Raw genomic sequence first — 15,089 nt, 5'->3', positions numbered from 1 at the left:
ATTAGGAGCAATTACCCCCATCTTACAGAGGAGAAAACTGAGGCTCAGAGGTGAAGTTTCTGGTCCCAGGGGCCTTCAGCTACCTGCAGGTGGAGGGGCCTGGTTTTCACCCCTCCCCTCCCCATTAGTTCTCTGGAAGCTGCTCACCTCGCCAATGCAGCCACGGAAGGGAGTGCTCATGTTGGTGGCTGGGGACAGCTGCACAGAGGGCTCCACGCCACCGAGGTAGAGGAGGGTGTGCAGGTTGAGGCCTTGGCTCTTGCCTGGTGAGGAGCGCAGCACAGGGCGCCCGCTGTTCACCAGAAGACGGCCGTCCTTGTTGAGGCGCTCGGCAGACACACGGTGCCAGCGGCCCAGGGCCAGTGGCTCTGTGCTCCGCAGAACAGCCAGCCCTAGAAGGATGCAGGGGAGGGTTGACACAAGGATGACCCCTGCCCTGCCCCACCCCACACAGGGACTTGAGTAAATAGGGAACTTTCAGCCTCCTGGTGTTCCACGAGGAACCTGAGAGGTCTAGGGACGTGACTAAAGTCACACACAGAGAGGACAAACATGAAGGAACAGGGACTTCAACTGGCTGACTTCTGAACTTATGCCTCTGAGCCTCAGGGCACAGGCAGCCAGGGGGGGCACAGAGCTTGGCACCAAGAGCCCATCTGCACTTGGTGTCTGGTACTCACCTGACCCTAACTCGTAGCGGAACTCCAGGTGACCACCAGCCATTGCCAGGGACACAAAGTCTTCCACAGGCTCGCGTTTCCCTCCGCTGAACAGCAGGATTCCGTTGGGTGCCAGTGGCTTGAACTCAATGTCCAGGCGTAGCTCGTGGTGTGTGTTGGTGAGGGCGGGCAGCACCAGATAGGAGCCAGTGCCAGACATGGATGGGGTGGTCACGGTCACACCTGCAGCAGCCACGGCTCAGCCAGGGGCAGTGGGGATACCAGAGTCCCAGGAGGGGTCCAATTAGCCTCACCCTGCCCACCTCACTCCCTAGTCCCAGAGGCAACCGCTGTAGCTGCACAGAAACACCTGGCCCACCTGGCACTGCAGACCAGGCTGGGAGTATCTCCAATAAGATGGACAACCCTTCTGGGGGCTCTCGTGCAAGGGATTCAAGCTGGGCAGAAGCTTGGCCAGGTGACTTTGAGGCCCTCTGGCTCTGGTATAATTTTACCATCCTAGGGTCCAGCATGGCCTCAGAGGGCCCCTGCCTAGCTTCCCCCATTCTTACTGGGATCCCTGGGGGGGTCTCAGGCTGGGCTCCACTCACCTTCCTCACACCTGGGCCCGGAGCGGCCCAGGTGGCAGCGGCAGGTGTAGCCTCGACCATCAGGCCGGTTCACACAGGTAGCGTCGGGCCCACAGGCCTCTGGGGGACATACAGGCCATGAAGAGGACATTGAGGTGACCCAAGGGAAGGTGTGGTCCTGATGCCAAAGGCCTACCTATTGCACCCCAGGGTCCTTGGCTATCTAGGGCTTGGCCAGACTGAGGAGGGGGAATGGATTAGGCAAGGGTGGGGCCAGAGGAGGCTGGGCAGGGGGACAGCACGGGGGGAAGGGAATGGGTGACTCTGTGTGTCCATGGTGTTCTTGAAAGGCTGGACCTGGACAATAGTATGAGGGTGATGAGTGCCTGGGTAGCAGGTAATGGGGTGAGTGCCTTGGTAATAGATGGGAAGATGGTAGATACCTGGATTGCAGTGATTGGGGTGTATGAGTACCAGGGAATCAGTAATGGGGGGCGAGCACTTGGGTAGCAGAGATGGGAGGCAGAGTGAGTATTAGGGTGGCAGTGATGAAAGTCAGCATCTAGGAGGAGGGGTGAGTACTAGGGTAGGAGTGACAGCATGTGGTAAGTACAGTTAGCAGTTGGGGTATAGGCAGATATGAAGGGGCACAGGCAAGTACCCAGGGGTGACAGTGATCAGGAGGGGTGGGCACGCACCTGGGTGGCAATGCAGGGCCTGGGAGTGCTCACAGCGGCTCCCGGTGAAGCCAGCCGGGCAGATGCATACGTAGCTGCTGCTCTCCGAGTCCTGGCACCAGCCCCCATTCTGTAAGGCAGCCCCCGGAAGTCAGGCCGAGAACACTCTGGCCCTCCCCCACTACCCACAGGGCCCTGCTACAGCTGAGGGCAGTGGCCAGGGGCAGCCAGGTGGCATGTGAAGTGTGGGGTTACCTGGCAAGGCTGCTCCCGACAGGTGGGGCAGTGGGAGATGCCATGTGCTGTGAGGTTGAGGTCGTGGAAGACAATCTCTTCACCCTGGATTCGTAGCTCCCGGACACAGCCTGGAGGGGTGGGCAGGTGGATAAGCAAATATGGGGGTGCTGGGAGGCTGGCCCAGCCCCAACCATACTCTGCAGGCTCCCATGGGCTCTGCCTGCCAGCCAGGTAAGGCCTGGCCAGGGCTGGAGATGGGGAGGGGGCTCACCTATGAAGCCGCTGCTCAGCCCCGCTTTGGGGATGGCACCATAGTCAGGGTAGCCGCCCAGGTAGAGCTCCTCATTCAGGTCCAGGCCCTGGAACTTGCCCTGGGGAGTGGAAAGGTCAGGAATGGCAGACAAGCTGAGTGGAGGTAGGGCGGGGGCTCGGAATAGGGGGATGGGTTGGATCTCACCTGGGAAGTCCCGTTGACTGGGGCCAGACTGCCCACAATCAGGGAGCCCTGGGTGAGGCTGCGCAGCAGGGTCACGGTGTGGAACTGGCCCAGCGCCAGTGGTGTGGGGTGGCGGATGGTGGCCATGCCTGAGCCTGCGTCAAACCTGCTCCACGGGGCAGGGCCAGGGCAGGAGAAAATGGATGTCTGGTTTGTAAGAAGGGCTGGGCAGGGGGTCCAGCCTGGGCAAATTGACATCACCATTCCCTGCAGTCCTGTCCCTGCCTTGTCCTCCCACCCCATTACCCACCCCCAGCTTGCCCCATCACTGCACCTTCCCTAGCTCTTCTCTTTTCCCCACACCCCTTCCCTGGGAGCTTATCCAGAGCAGCCCCCGGGTTTCTAATTGCCTCTGGTTCCAGGGCCTTGCAGCCTGGCACCTGGCCTCACTGTTCCTCTGAGATCAACCTTGTTTCTTCCCTTCTTTATGGCTGGTCTTCCCCAACTAGAATATACATTCCCACAAAGGCCAGAACTTGATCTGCTTTGTTTATCCTTGTATCAGTGCCTGGCACATACATAGCAGGTGTTCAGCAAATAACTGTTAAATGAATGAATGAATGAATCCTGGACTGCAGCAGTCCCACCACCTAAGGACACACTTAGCATCACTGAAATTCTTCTGTGCTAGTCTCAGGCTGCTTCCTCCTCCACCTGGCTGGCATACTGTGCCTATTCCAGCAGACCCGGTGGTTACCGAGGGTAACGGCCACATCCCCTGCCTCCAGAACCTCCATGTACAACTCAGCCCAGAGTGGTGTATGTCTGACCAAAGCCCTGCAGTCTAGTCCCCCAACTCCCTCCCCTGTAAATGGAGAGGGTGAGGTTCTCACCGGAACTCGGGCCTTCCACCCACGAGGCCAAAGGAGATGAAGTCGGGCAGCCTGTTGGCCAGATTGGTGCGGCTGCCTGGGATCCGCTTCTGCCCGTTGTACAGCAGCATCCCTGGGCGGGCACAGCTGTGTAAGGGCCTCCCCGCCAGCTGCGGGCTCCCTGTCTGCCCAGCCCAAGAATGAACCACCCAAGCTGGTGAGCCCTCCACTCTAGCAGCGGTCCCTCCCTCTGGCACACCCCACACAGCCAGAGCCTTCCCACTACCTCAGGATGGTGCCCTAAATAGAAGGCCTTGCTCACAGCTCCTAGAGAGACACTGATGTGGCTTCACTCACACTGTAGGATCTACCTGAGCGAGGTGATGGAGGCAGACACTCACCCGAGTAGAGGAGGAGGCCTGGACAGTGCAAGTCAGAGCCCCGCAAGAGGTGGGAGGAGACAGATGAGAGAGAGAGAGAGGAAAGGGTGAGAGGTGGAAGGAGGGAAGACAGAGTGGAGGTAAGAATAGGAAGATGGGACAGGAGGCCTGGGTGTCGATGCACCAATGGCAGAGGGACCATGAGGAGGCTCAGATGGGAGATGTCTCAGAGGTGGGGATGGAAAAGAGAGGAGGCGTGAGAGAAGGCCCAGAGGGGAGGCCCGGCAGGCCTGGGTGTACTGGGACAGGAAGGTGAGGAGGACTGGGGGCTGCCAGGGCTCATACCATGATGGCAGTTACACCAGGAGATATCCCACCCCAGGCCCCCCAAATCAGCTTCTCTCCTGCTCACCATCAGCTGAGTCAGGCCGGAAGGTGATCTTGATCTCAAACTTCCTGTAGGCATCCTTGATGGTGGGCAGCGGCAGGAAGGAGTGGGGGGTCTGTGTGAAGTAGGGCACCACCCGCTCTGTGGGCAGAGCACAGTTAGAGACGATGCCCACCAGGCAGTGGGCAGGGCACTGCTGTCCCCAGGGGGTACTGTCTTACCTGGTACCTGCAGATTGGCAAAGGCTTTGACCTTGCCCTGGCGGTTAGTAGCAGTGCAGACGTAGGTGCCTGCATCCTGGGGTTGAACTGAGGGCAACAGCAGCATGTTGTTCTCCACACGGCTGTTGGGTGGCAGGTTACCATCCAGCTGCAAACACACCCACACTTTGGACCCTGGCCTTAGCCTGCACCTCCATAGGGTCTGTCTCCCATGTCTTCCTCAGGCCCACCCTCAAATCCTGAGTACTCTGTGCCAAGTCTGGGCCAGGTCCTGGGGGCACTCAGGCATGTCCACTGGTCCCCTGCCAGGCATTTTACCTTGCTCCAACTGATATCAGGAGTAGGGTAGCCAGAGGCCATGCAGGGGAAGGTGGCTGCAGAACCAGCAGGCACACGGACCTCTGGGGGTGTTGAGATCTGAGGCAAGGCTAAGAGGGAGGAAGGAGACAAAGACCATCAGTCTGATGACAGCAACCATTTGTGAGCCCAGCCGCCCAGCCTATGCCCTGACTTGTTCAGTCCTGGTTGCACAGGTGGAAGCGGACAGAGCCAGGTCCATTTGACTCCACAGCCCAAGACTCTTTAACGCACCTGCTAAGAAAATGGTGCAGCCCTTTGGGGACCTGAGAAGAGGTAGGTACTAGGGAAGTGTGGGTCAGGAAGTTAGGGGACAGAGCATACAGTTTGGGGTGAAAAGGAAATGACTTTGAAAAAAGCACAGCTTTGTGCCTGCCCTGCATCCACGGCCCTTGTTTTATTCTCCGTTGTGTCTGTTTGGTGTTTACATGTCTCCACCCTCAGATTGGGCTGTAGGTCTCCCTCACTAGAGCAGGTGCTCCAGTAGGTAAGGACTACATATCCGTTTTCGTCTTGATGCCCCTTGGTGTAGCCTTTTCCCACAAGTTCCAGCCTGCCCCAGAGGAACACTCACTTTTATCCCTGCTGCCACCACTATTATGACACCTGCCCCTTAAATACACAAAACTAAAAATTCCCAAGAGAGTGGAAAGGAAGAGTAAAGCAGGCAAGGCAGGAGATGGCAGCATGGGAAGCCCCTGCCATGCTCCCCAACCCCTGCAGAGGTCCCTGCCAGCCTTCACCTTGCACCAGCAGCAGCACATGGGACTGGGTGGTGCCGGCAGCGTTGGTAGCGGTGCAGCGATACTGTCCGGCATCGGCCAGCTCCACATGGGCAATCCTGACAATGCTTCCGCTCTGCATGATGCCAGGCCGCAGTCGTCCTCCAACTTTGCTCCATGTCACTTGAGGCTTGGGGTCACCCATGGCCAGGCACTCGAACTCCACAGCATGGCCAACCACCACAGTCTGCACGGAGGTCCGGATGTTGATGAGCACTGAGGGCAGGGCTGGGGGGAGGAGGCAAAGGCAGCATGAAGCCAACCTGCTGTAGGCCTTGCCTGAGGATGTGGGAAAAAGTGAGCACTGGGCCCCAGGCATTCATTTATTCCTTCATTCCCTTTTTCATGCACTCACTCACTAACACACTCACTAGCTTGCTCTTTTCTTTATTCCTTTACTCACTTGTGTGTCTACTGCCATTCTTCATTGGTTCGTCTGAGCACCCACTCCACCCACACCCCTTCTTCCTCCTTCCCTTGCAATATCTGTCACGCCCCTTACTCTATGCTAGACACAAGCAATATACTATCAGGTCATTCTCTTTATTCATATACATTTAAGGGGCTTCCTGGGGAACATGGTTCGTGTGCCCCACATCTCTGTCCCCTGCTCTTGGCAGAGGCCTGGTGCTACCATCTTACCTTGGACAACTAGCTGGGCACTGGCCTGGGCATGTCCCCATGGTCCATAGGCCTGGCAAATATATGTCCCTTGGCAGCTCTGGTCCAAGTTCTGGATTCTGTAAAGAAAAAATAATAAGTCATCAGTGAATAAAAACAATTGATGAGAATGCTTTGCAATTGCATGGGAGTTCAAAGCCATCAGAGATCAGCACATGGTGCCAACTTCATAGCCCAGTAACCATGTGAGGTAGGTAGGCTGGCAGGCAGGGTGGGTGTCACCACACTCATTGTAGACTAACACCTTATGGTCTAGACTCAAGATAAAAGTTATCAAGTAGCAGAGCTGAGATCTGGGTCACGTGTCTATATCTAGCCACAGAGCCCGTTCTCTTTCCTCTGTACAATAAAACAAATATGGGCCACTATTTACTAAAGGCCTTCCATGTGCTAAACACTGTGTTAAGTGCTTTAGATAATTTTGGTCTCATATAACCCACTATACAGCTGAGAACACTGAGGTTAAGAGACATGAAGTGACTTGTCCAAGGACACTGTTTCATGTGGAGCCCCAAGAGGGCAGATATTCTAATAGCCCCACTGTACACCTTGGGCTAGGGTGCCCAAGTTCGGTCCTGCCCCCATCTCCACTCACCGGAGCACCCCATCCTGCACACTGTGGCCAGAAGGCAGCTGACCCCCTTCCTTGACCCAACGGAGCTGGGTGTCTTGGTCATTAGGCACAGCACAGTGGAACTCCACACTGGCCCCTATGCTCTTGGTTTCCAGCTGAGGCGTGACCTGGACAGTGGGTGTGGATCCTGCTGGGATGGCGGTGGCAGGGAGAGAGCCGGAGTGGCCTGCGGGACAAGTATGAGGTTCTGTGTGGATATGGATTTGTGTGATCCCAGGACCCAGGGAGCCCTGATCCTAATATTTAGGGAATGTTCTTCTCCTGGTAGCTTCTCTGACCAGAGAAAAAAAGACCTTTCATTGGCAGATTCATTCATTTGCTCACTCATGCAGTCATTCAATCAACACATATGAGAGCCTGTGGGGCACTGTGCTTCCACAAGCTCTTGTCTAACCTAGGAGGATCCATGGCCATGGGGAAGCACCTACATGTCCTCCTGCAGGGGATAGATGGGGTGGGTGCAGATATATATTACCACCATTTACTAAGTGCCTACTGTGTGCCACGGGCTTCCCGTATGTGTATCTTTCTAAGTCAGCCTATGTGGGCTCCCCACTTTACAGGCAAAGAAACTGAGGTGTGAGACAACTTGGCCATGTCTTCCCACTGTCAAGTGACCAAGCTGCCCACTGAATCCAGGCTCCTTTGTAGCCCAGGTTGTTGACCAATGGGCTACATGCTTTTCCACTTCTAGAATTTGGGGCCAACAGCACTCATTTGGTCTTGTGTAATTGATGGAGGAGACCATGGAGATTGGATTCTTTGGAGATCCACTGAACCCTGGGCATGCCAGGGGTGGGTGCTGCCCTGTGGCACATGCATTGTCAGCACTGTCCAGCTTTTACTGAGCCCTTTCTGGGTCCTTTGGTGGACAAGCCCAGGGCCGCTGAAATGACTGTATCCAGGCCCTGCCCTAAGCATCCTTAGTCTGGCAGGTGAAGTCTAGAGGACTTATGTAAAAAGCGCTTGGCAGTGTGAGGTCAATGCCAAGGGAGAGATACAGCCATGAGAGCTAGAGGTGCTGAGAACTCAGTGATGGGAGTCTTCCTGGAGGAGGCGGGCCTGCTTCAAGCCTTGGAGAACAGGGGAAAAAGGAAGGATTTCCAGGTGGGGTAATGGAGGGAGGTCTTTGTGTCCTAAGTGGGAGTCCCCAGGTCCCAGTTGCTGGGTGAGTAAAGGGCCTGGAGGAAAGCTGACCCCTGTTGCCCAGCCTGAGCTGGTTGCTCACCTTGAACATGCACCAGGGTGAAGGCCTCAGCCGAGCCCACCTTGTTGGTGACCTGACAGCGGTAGCGGCCTGAGTCCTCAGGGGCCACAGACTCAAAGTGCAGCACCTCGTTCCTGGCCGTCACCCTCCTAGGGAGGCTGCCACCCACGCGGCTCCACTGGAAGGTGAGTGGGGGTGTCCCATGAGCCAGGCACTGCAGCTGCACCGTCTCCCCTGCCCTCACTGAGGTGTGTTCCGGGACTGTGGTGGCATACGGTGGGCCTGGGGTAAGGGGACATAGAGGTGGGGGTAAGGGGTGAGAACAGAGATCAGGATGAGAGCAGGAGACTAGTTCAAAGGACCAAGGAAACTGAATGATAAGCCCCAAGGACTAGGGATGAGGGGGTCAAAGGTCCCGGGAGGGAACGTGGGCTTTAGGCTAGGGGATGCTCTGGGGGCCTGAGGTGCACGGGACCTTCTGGGTGGGGTTCCTAGGGTTCTGTCCAGGGTGTAGCCTGGGGATGCGGGGGCTGAGACCTGCATCCAGTACACACAGGGTGGCCCAAGGAGGGCGGATGAGGGCCTTACTCTCCACATGCAGGAGGATGGTGGCTTCAGCATGTCCAGCAGGGCTAGTGGCATTGCAGATGTACTGGCCCGAGTCCTGCTGGGCTACCCGGGGGATGATCAGTGTGTCACCTTCCAGCTTGTGCTGCCAGGGCAGTGGGGAGCGCAGCTTAGACCAGTGGATGGTGGGCATGGGACTGCCTGTGGAGTAGAAGATGGTGGAGGTCACTGGGCTGCCTCAGGGATCAGCTGGGAGTAGGGATGGTGAGGAAGGGACCTGGGTGATCTCGCCCCTTCATGGGGGGGGCACTAAGTGGGCACCTCAGCAATCACTGGGAGATGAAGCAGCATGACACCATCTTCAGATTTCTTGCATCTAAAATTCAAGCCCCAGGGCACCACTGCTCTGCCTGCCCTGTGTGCCAGCCCCTGTCCATACCTGTGGCTGAGCAGCGCAGGGTGGCCGTGTGTCCAGCTTCCACAGTCAACTCAACTTCTTCAACCTGGACCTGTGGGGCCCCTGGGGTCATGTTGCCCGTGTCCACAATCACCTCCACCCGCTTCTGTGCTGTGCCCAGTGCATTCTGAGCTAGGCACACATAGGTACCCGCATCTGATGGTTTAGCTGACGAAATCTGGAAGAAAGCAAGGAGGATGGTCATGTGCACACTGAGAGGGGACCTTGGCATCAGCCCCAGCTCTGCCTTGGCTTTACCTCTTTCCTCTACCCTTCCCTTTGTTTTTAGCTTTCCTATTTGACTGGCTGCTTGAGAGCAAACACTCAAGACATCCCATTAGTCCATCTATCCACTCACCCATCAAACCGCCCACCTATCTATCCATCCATATACTCACCCATCTACCCACCTCCCCACCCATTCACCCCATATCTTCCCACCTATTTTCTTCTCTCCTTTCTTCCACTTTCCTTCCTTCTTCCCGCCCATCTTTGAGTCTACGCACCATCTACCTATCCCCTTCCTCCCTTCTCTCTCCATCCATTCATCACCCGTCCGCCATCCAGCATTCTTCCCTCCAAGCATCTGCTCAAGGATGGGCCCTGACTGGGCCTTAGATCCAGAGATAAAACTGCTCTGGCCTCTGCCAGGAGAAGCCACGCCTTACCTGTAGCACCGTGTGGCTGTCCACGAACCCAAACTTCTGCTGGTCCAAGTTGGTGGGGGTCCCGATCCGGGTCCAGCGAGCAGAGGAGCGGGGCTCCCCAGCGCTGACACATTCCAGGGTGATGGCCTTTCCCACTTTCACTCGCACAGGACCCTCGGGCAGCACAGACACCGTAGGGGGCCCTGTCCAGAGGAATAACACAGCTGATATACATGCAGGGCTCTGCTGGTCATGCTCACTGTCAGGATTTCATTCTCAGTAACTACCAGGTAGGTACTTGTCTCCCCACTGCACAAATGCGGAAACCAAGGTTCAGAATGCCCAAGAGGGAGGCAGTGGCAGAAGCAGGATTTAAACCTAGAGGTTCTGAGCTTGGAATCGGGGCTGGAAACAGGGAGGCAGAGCCCGTGGGGTTGGCGCCTCTCACCGTGCACACTGAGGTTCACAACGCTCTGGGCCACGCCGTAGGCATTGGAGGCCACGCAGCGGTAGGCACCGTGGTTGCTGGGCCGGGTGCCCACAATGGTGATGATGGAGCCATTGGGGCTGATATGGACGTTGTCTGTGGGGTTGGCATTGGGGAGGGTATGGTCAGTGAGGGTGTCCCATGCCTTGGTGCTGCCAGCAGGTATACCTCTGCCCACGCCCCTGATCCCTCCAGCTTGGGTGGTCAGCTCACAGGGTCACAGATGGCACATGAAAGAGTCCTTGCAGACTCCTGGGTCCAGTCCCCTTTACCATCCAGATGAGGACACTGAGGCCCCAGAGGGGAAGGGCCTTACAGGGTCACACTGTGAGTTTGGTGCCATCCTCAGCCTCTGCCTGTCCCCCAGTGGTGATCACTATGCATTCATACCTGCCTCCAGCCCCACCCACCCCACCAGCTCACCCTCTAGCTCTTGGTTCCGAGTCTTCCACTCAAGGGTTATGGGGGCTGCCCCATCGTGGATGAGGCACTTGAAGCTGGCATCCTGGCCCTGCTGCACTGTGCTGCTGGGTGGGTCGATGGAGATGACAGGGCTATTAAGGCCTGGGGGATGAGAGGTGCAGAGGGCGGCTCAGCAGGGCTGGGTTGGCTCAACCCCTCTGCCTCAGCCCCAGAGTCTCTCCTCCCTCCCCTGCCCATGGCATCTGCCACACTCACGGTAGGAGGAGCCCGCACTAGGTGGGACAGTGACTGTGAAGGAGGCCTCCCGCTCGGGGCCTGAACCACCAACTACGCGGCACACGTACTCGCCGGAATCGGCAGGGGAGATGTGGTGGAGCCGTAGCTGGGAGCCGTGGGTCTGTTGGAGCAAGGATGGGGCAGCCATCAGGCCAAAGCACTTGGCCAAGTCCCTAGGCCTGGCCATTCCAGTGCCCAAGAGTTCTCCCTTGGGTCTCGGAGCTCAGGGCTCCAGCTGATAGATGAGCATCATTCACAGAATCCTACACATCCAACCCACCCACTCTACAGAGGAAACTGGCTCAGGAAACAGTTCAGCCGCAGAGCCAGGAGAAAAACTGGGTGTCTCGACTCCCAGGCTGGTGAACTCTTCCCCCAAAAGAATTTTCTTCCCTGGGGTCCCCAAGCAGGCTGGGGTTTGCATGAGGTTTGGGGTGCAGAAGGCAATTGCAGGTCAAACCCTGCCTGCCTGGAACCACCCCATCCTGGCCCCTGTACCTGGTGCTGGGCGGGGAGGCTGCCCCCGCGCTTGTACCATGTGACCTGGGCATGGGCCTGCCCGGGAACCACACAGTTCAGGTCCAGGGTCTGTCCTTCAGCCACGTGGGAGGAGGAGGCCTCAATGTAGATGGGCTGGGCCAGTCCTGGGGCTGTGGGTACAATGGGTGGGTAAGAAAGACAAGGCTCCTGGGGGTGAAGGCAGGGACCTATGGTGGGGCAGTGAATGCCAACTGGTCCTCCTGGAGGTGCAGTGGCTTGAGAGTGGCTGACATGGCTGGGCACCATTGACCAAAGAAGGGTCTCTATTCCCTGGGGGCCAAGATGCCATGGTGGGACTCGGCGCTAGACCCTGGTGGTTGGGGGAACACCTGGAGGACCTGCATGGAGCCGAGCTCCAGACCCTGCTGGGAGAGGAGGGAGGAGCAAGGCCAGAAAGGGCCCCTGACAAGCCAGTGCCCAGCACCACCCACTGTTCCCATCACTCACCAGGAATGGGGCCTGGGCTGGAGGCCTCAATTGTGACCAGGACAGAAGCCTCCAGGGTATCTGAGTTGCTGGTCACTTGACATGAGTACTCGCCAGAGTCAGCTGGGGACACGTGGTTCAGCCTCAGCAGGGGTCCGTGGACCTGGCCAAGGTTGGGGTAAGAGTGGGGAGAATGAGCTGGGGGCCAGTGGCCAAGGCCTTCAGATGTCCAAGCCCTTTGGTACCTGTACCCCAGGACTGACATGAACAGTTACGCAGGCTGCACCCTGACATCAGACATTGTGGAGTATGTTTATTATGACATTTTTTCTGGAAGGAGGAAATCCAGTCTTGAGTAAGAGCTGTCGCCTTCTAATTCCCAACAAGGTGCTGGGGGGGAGGGTCAGGAGTGGCCCTGTGTGCCCAGCCTGTTGTTGATCAGTTGACACCCAGTGATCTTGGGGCCACCTTCCCTCTGGGGCTGGATTCCAACAGGCCTGCCTGGGCAGGGGTTGGAGTGGGGGGTACCCACATCTTGCTTTCTCCAGCTCCCTTACCTGGTGCCGGGCAGGAAGGCTGCCCCCTCGCTTGTGCCACGTGACTTGGGCATGGGCCTGCCCAGGCACCACACATTTCAGATCCAGGGTCTGCCCTTCGGCCACATGGGAGGAGGAGGTCTCAATTCGAATGGGGGGGGTTCTGCCTGGGGCTGTGACACAGGTAGAGGTCAGTGAGCTGGGAACCCCACCCCTGTGCCCTCAGCCCCTGCCTGGATGCCCAGATGTTCAGGCCAGAGACCATGGGGAGGTGACTTCCATTCCCCCTTTCCCATTCTCCTGAGGGGGGGAGCAGCTAGGCTGGTCTACGGGTTAGAGGCACCTCATTTTCCCAGCCCTGCCCCAGACACTGGTCCCACCATCTCCTCCTGTGCTCCCAGCACCATTGGCAGCCAGGGCTCAGGGCTAGGCACCTCCACACAGATCACTGATGTTTCCTAAACTTGAGCAGTGTGTGGCTAAGAACTCAGACTCTGGGGCTAGACTGCCTGGGTTCAAAACCCAGCTCTGCCATTTATTAGTTCTGTGACCTTTGGAAAGGTGCTTGACCTCTCTGTGTCTCAGTTTCTCTATCTGTAAAATGGAGAGAAGCAATCATACCTACCTCTAAACATTATTGTAAGGATGAAATGAGTTAATATGGGTAAATACAACATTACTTGTGCTATATCATGTTTATTACTTCCTCATGCACTGTTACCATGATGTCTGATGTAGCCATGTGCTCCCCATGCTGTTCATTACATTTTCCTTTTGATTGACTCACTTTAAAAAACCCTTTAATACTTAGCTCCATTATAGGTCATAATTTCCATGAAATCATGACAGGTCTGATATGTTGCCCTTTTCCCCCTAATATACCACTATTAATATAGAAGATGTCTATTAGGATGCCACCTAAAATCACCCACACATGCCCCCTAGAGTTCCTTACAGGTGCACTTCCAGTCTTTAGGGAACTCAGGTAAGTCTTGCAAGGGCACGACTATCTCCACTTTACAGACGAGGAAAGTGAAACACAGAGAGGAGAGGACTGTGCAACATCTCAGATTGTGGACAGAGGAGCTGGAACCCAAGCCCTCACATGCCAGACTCCAAAGTCTGTGCTCTTGGGTCCTAGAGCTGAACCCCACTTGACCTGATTCCTGACCTCTGCCTGCTGGGTCCCCTCGCTCCCTTCTCTAGCCTCCTAGCACCACCATAGGGACCCTCACCAGGGACAGGAACAGCGCTAGAGCCAGAGGCCTCAATGGTGACCAGGACCGAGGCCTCCAGGGAGCCAGAGCTGCTCACCACGCGGCACATGTACTCGCCCGAGTCAGCTGGGGACACCTGGTACAGCCGCAGCCGTGAGCCGTGAGCCTGAGCGGGGACAGGACAGGGAGACAGAGGTGCAGACATGGCATTCGGAACCCTTGAAGGATGGGGGTCAGGGAGGCACTGCACCCCACAGGGTTGCCCAGCCTCCTCCCTGGGCAGAGCTTAGGGGGCAGACCCTGATCCAGGGCCTCCACAGCCAGCAGCCCTCCCACTATATCCTGCCCGCAAACTCCCATACCTGGTGGTGAGCTGGGAGGCTGCCCCCACGCTTGTGCCATGTGACCTGGGCGTGGGCCTGTCCAGGGACCACACAGTTCAGATCCAGGGTCTGCCCTTCGGCCACGTGCGAAGACGATGACTCAATTCTGACAGGCACGGCACCACCAGGGGCTGGGGCACAGGAACACCAAGTCGGGGGTTGGCCATAGTCAGATTTGGGAATAGCCATAAAAGCCCCACCCCCGAGGGAATAATAATAGCTAACACTTATTAAGAACTTACAGTGTGCTGGGCACCGCTCTAAGCATTTTATGTATGTTACTCAGTCTTCATAAACTTTCTTTGATAACTGAAACGTTCTAGCACCTGCACTGCCCAATACAGTGGCTACTAGCTATTACATGTGGCCACTGAGCACTTGAAATGTGAGGATATAGATTTGAAATTTAAAATAATTTAATTGCCACATGTGCCTGGTGGCACTGTTTGAGACAGCTCTATGAGGCTGGGATGACCAATATCCCCATTTCACTGAGGAGGAAACTGAAGCTGGGGGAGGAGAGTAACGCACTCAAGTCCCTTAGTGGTACAGGCAGGATTCAAACCCAGGCGCCTTTTTGCAAGGCCCTTCTTGTGAAAGGCCCAGTGTCTCCCAGTCCCTTCCAGGGTCTTCATCAGACTCACCGGAGGGGTTGCCGGCATTGGGGGAGACTTGGACCATGATGGAAGCCTCCCGGGCATCGATGTTATTGTTTGCCCGGCACACGTACTCGCCCGAGTCGGCCACAGACATCTGGTGCAGCCTAAGGAGGGAGCCCTGGGCCTGGGGGTAGACGGGAGAGGAAGGAGAGAGGGAGTCAAGGGGCCAAGGGGTCACGGGCTGGGTCAGGCCTCCTCCCAGGCCTCCCTTGTCAGTCGTGCTGAGGCTACCCTCTGTCTACCCAGGGCAGGAGGGAGGATGGCCCCAGGGTTGCCAGCTAATGCTTCGGGTTCTTTGCCCACGGGGCTGTTCTTGCACACACCCCAGGAGGCGAGGGTTCCACCAACCC

The 15,089-nt window shown here is 56.8% G+C and overlaps 1 protein-coding gene across 4 annotated transcripts in view; it reads right to left on the bottom strand.

Moving 5' to 3' along the window:
* The window catches only part of HSPG2 (heparan sulfate proteoglycan 2), a 96,879-nt gene that overhangs the window by 4,884 nt on the left and 76,906 nt on the right, over positions 1-15,089 (bottom strand). For all 4 annotated transcript variants that reach the window (XM_081145383.1, XM_081145384.1, XM_081145385.1 and 1 more), the window contains 27 exons: positions 14,725-14,863; positions 14,060-14,211; positions 13,716-13,863; positions 12,502-12,653; positions 11,966-12,107; positions 11,477-11,628; positions 10,958-11,099; positions 10,703-10,843; positions 10,241-10,375; positions 9,814-9,995; positions 9,128-9,323; positions 8,710-8,889; positions 8,143-8,403; positions 6,876-7,080; positions 6,242-6,339; positions 5,561-5,827; positions 4,779-4,888; positions 4,461-4,608; positions 4,264-4,380; positions 3,493-3,604; positions 2,621-2,765; positions 2,435-2,534; positions 2,182-2,291; positions 1,948-2,056; positions 1,271-1,369; positions 681-902; positions 148-392 (listed from right to left, as the gene is read on the bottom strand). In XM_081145383.1, coding sequence (XP_081001509.1) covers positions 148-392; positions 681-902; positions 1,271-1,369; positions 1,948-2,056; positions 2,182-2,291; positions 2,435-2,534; positions 2,621-2,765; positions 3,493-3,604; positions 4,264-4,380; positions 4,461-4,608; positions 4,779-4,888; positions 5,561-5,827; positions 6,242-6,339; positions 6,876-7,080; positions 8,143-8,403; positions 8,710-8,889; positions 9,128-9,323; positions 9,814-9,995; positions 10,241-10,375; positions 10,703-10,843; positions 10,958-11,099; positions 11,477-11,628; positions 11,966-12,107; positions 12,502-12,653; positions 13,716-13,863; positions 14,060-14,211; positions 14,725-14,863 — 4,209 coding nt within the window. The remainder of the gene's footprint in view (positions 1-147; positions 393-680; positions 903-1,270; positions 1,370-1,947; positions 2,057-2,181; positions 2,292-2,434; positions 2,535-2,620; positions 2,766-3,492; positions 3,605-4,263; positions 4,381-4,460; positions 4,609-4,778; positions 4,889-5,560; positions 5,828-6,241; positions 6,340-6,875; positions 7,081-8,142; positions 8,404-8,709; positions 8,890-9,127; positions 9,324-9,813; positions 9,996-10,240; positions 10,376-10,702; positions 10,844-10,957; positions 11,100-11,476; positions 11,629-11,965; positions 12,108-12,501; positions 12,654-13,715; positions 13,864-14,059; positions 14,212-14,724; positions 14,864-15,089) is intronic.

Source organism: Miniopterus schreibersii, assembly GCF_964146895.1.
Source record: "Miniopterus schreibersii genome assembly, chromosome: 8".
Classification (NCBI taxonomy): Eukaryota; Metazoa; Chordata; class Mammalia; order Chiroptera; family Miniopteridae; genus Miniopterus; species Miniopterus schreibersii.
Note: the sequence above shows the minus strand (reverse complement) of the source record. Positions and strands in the feature narration are given on the sequence as shown.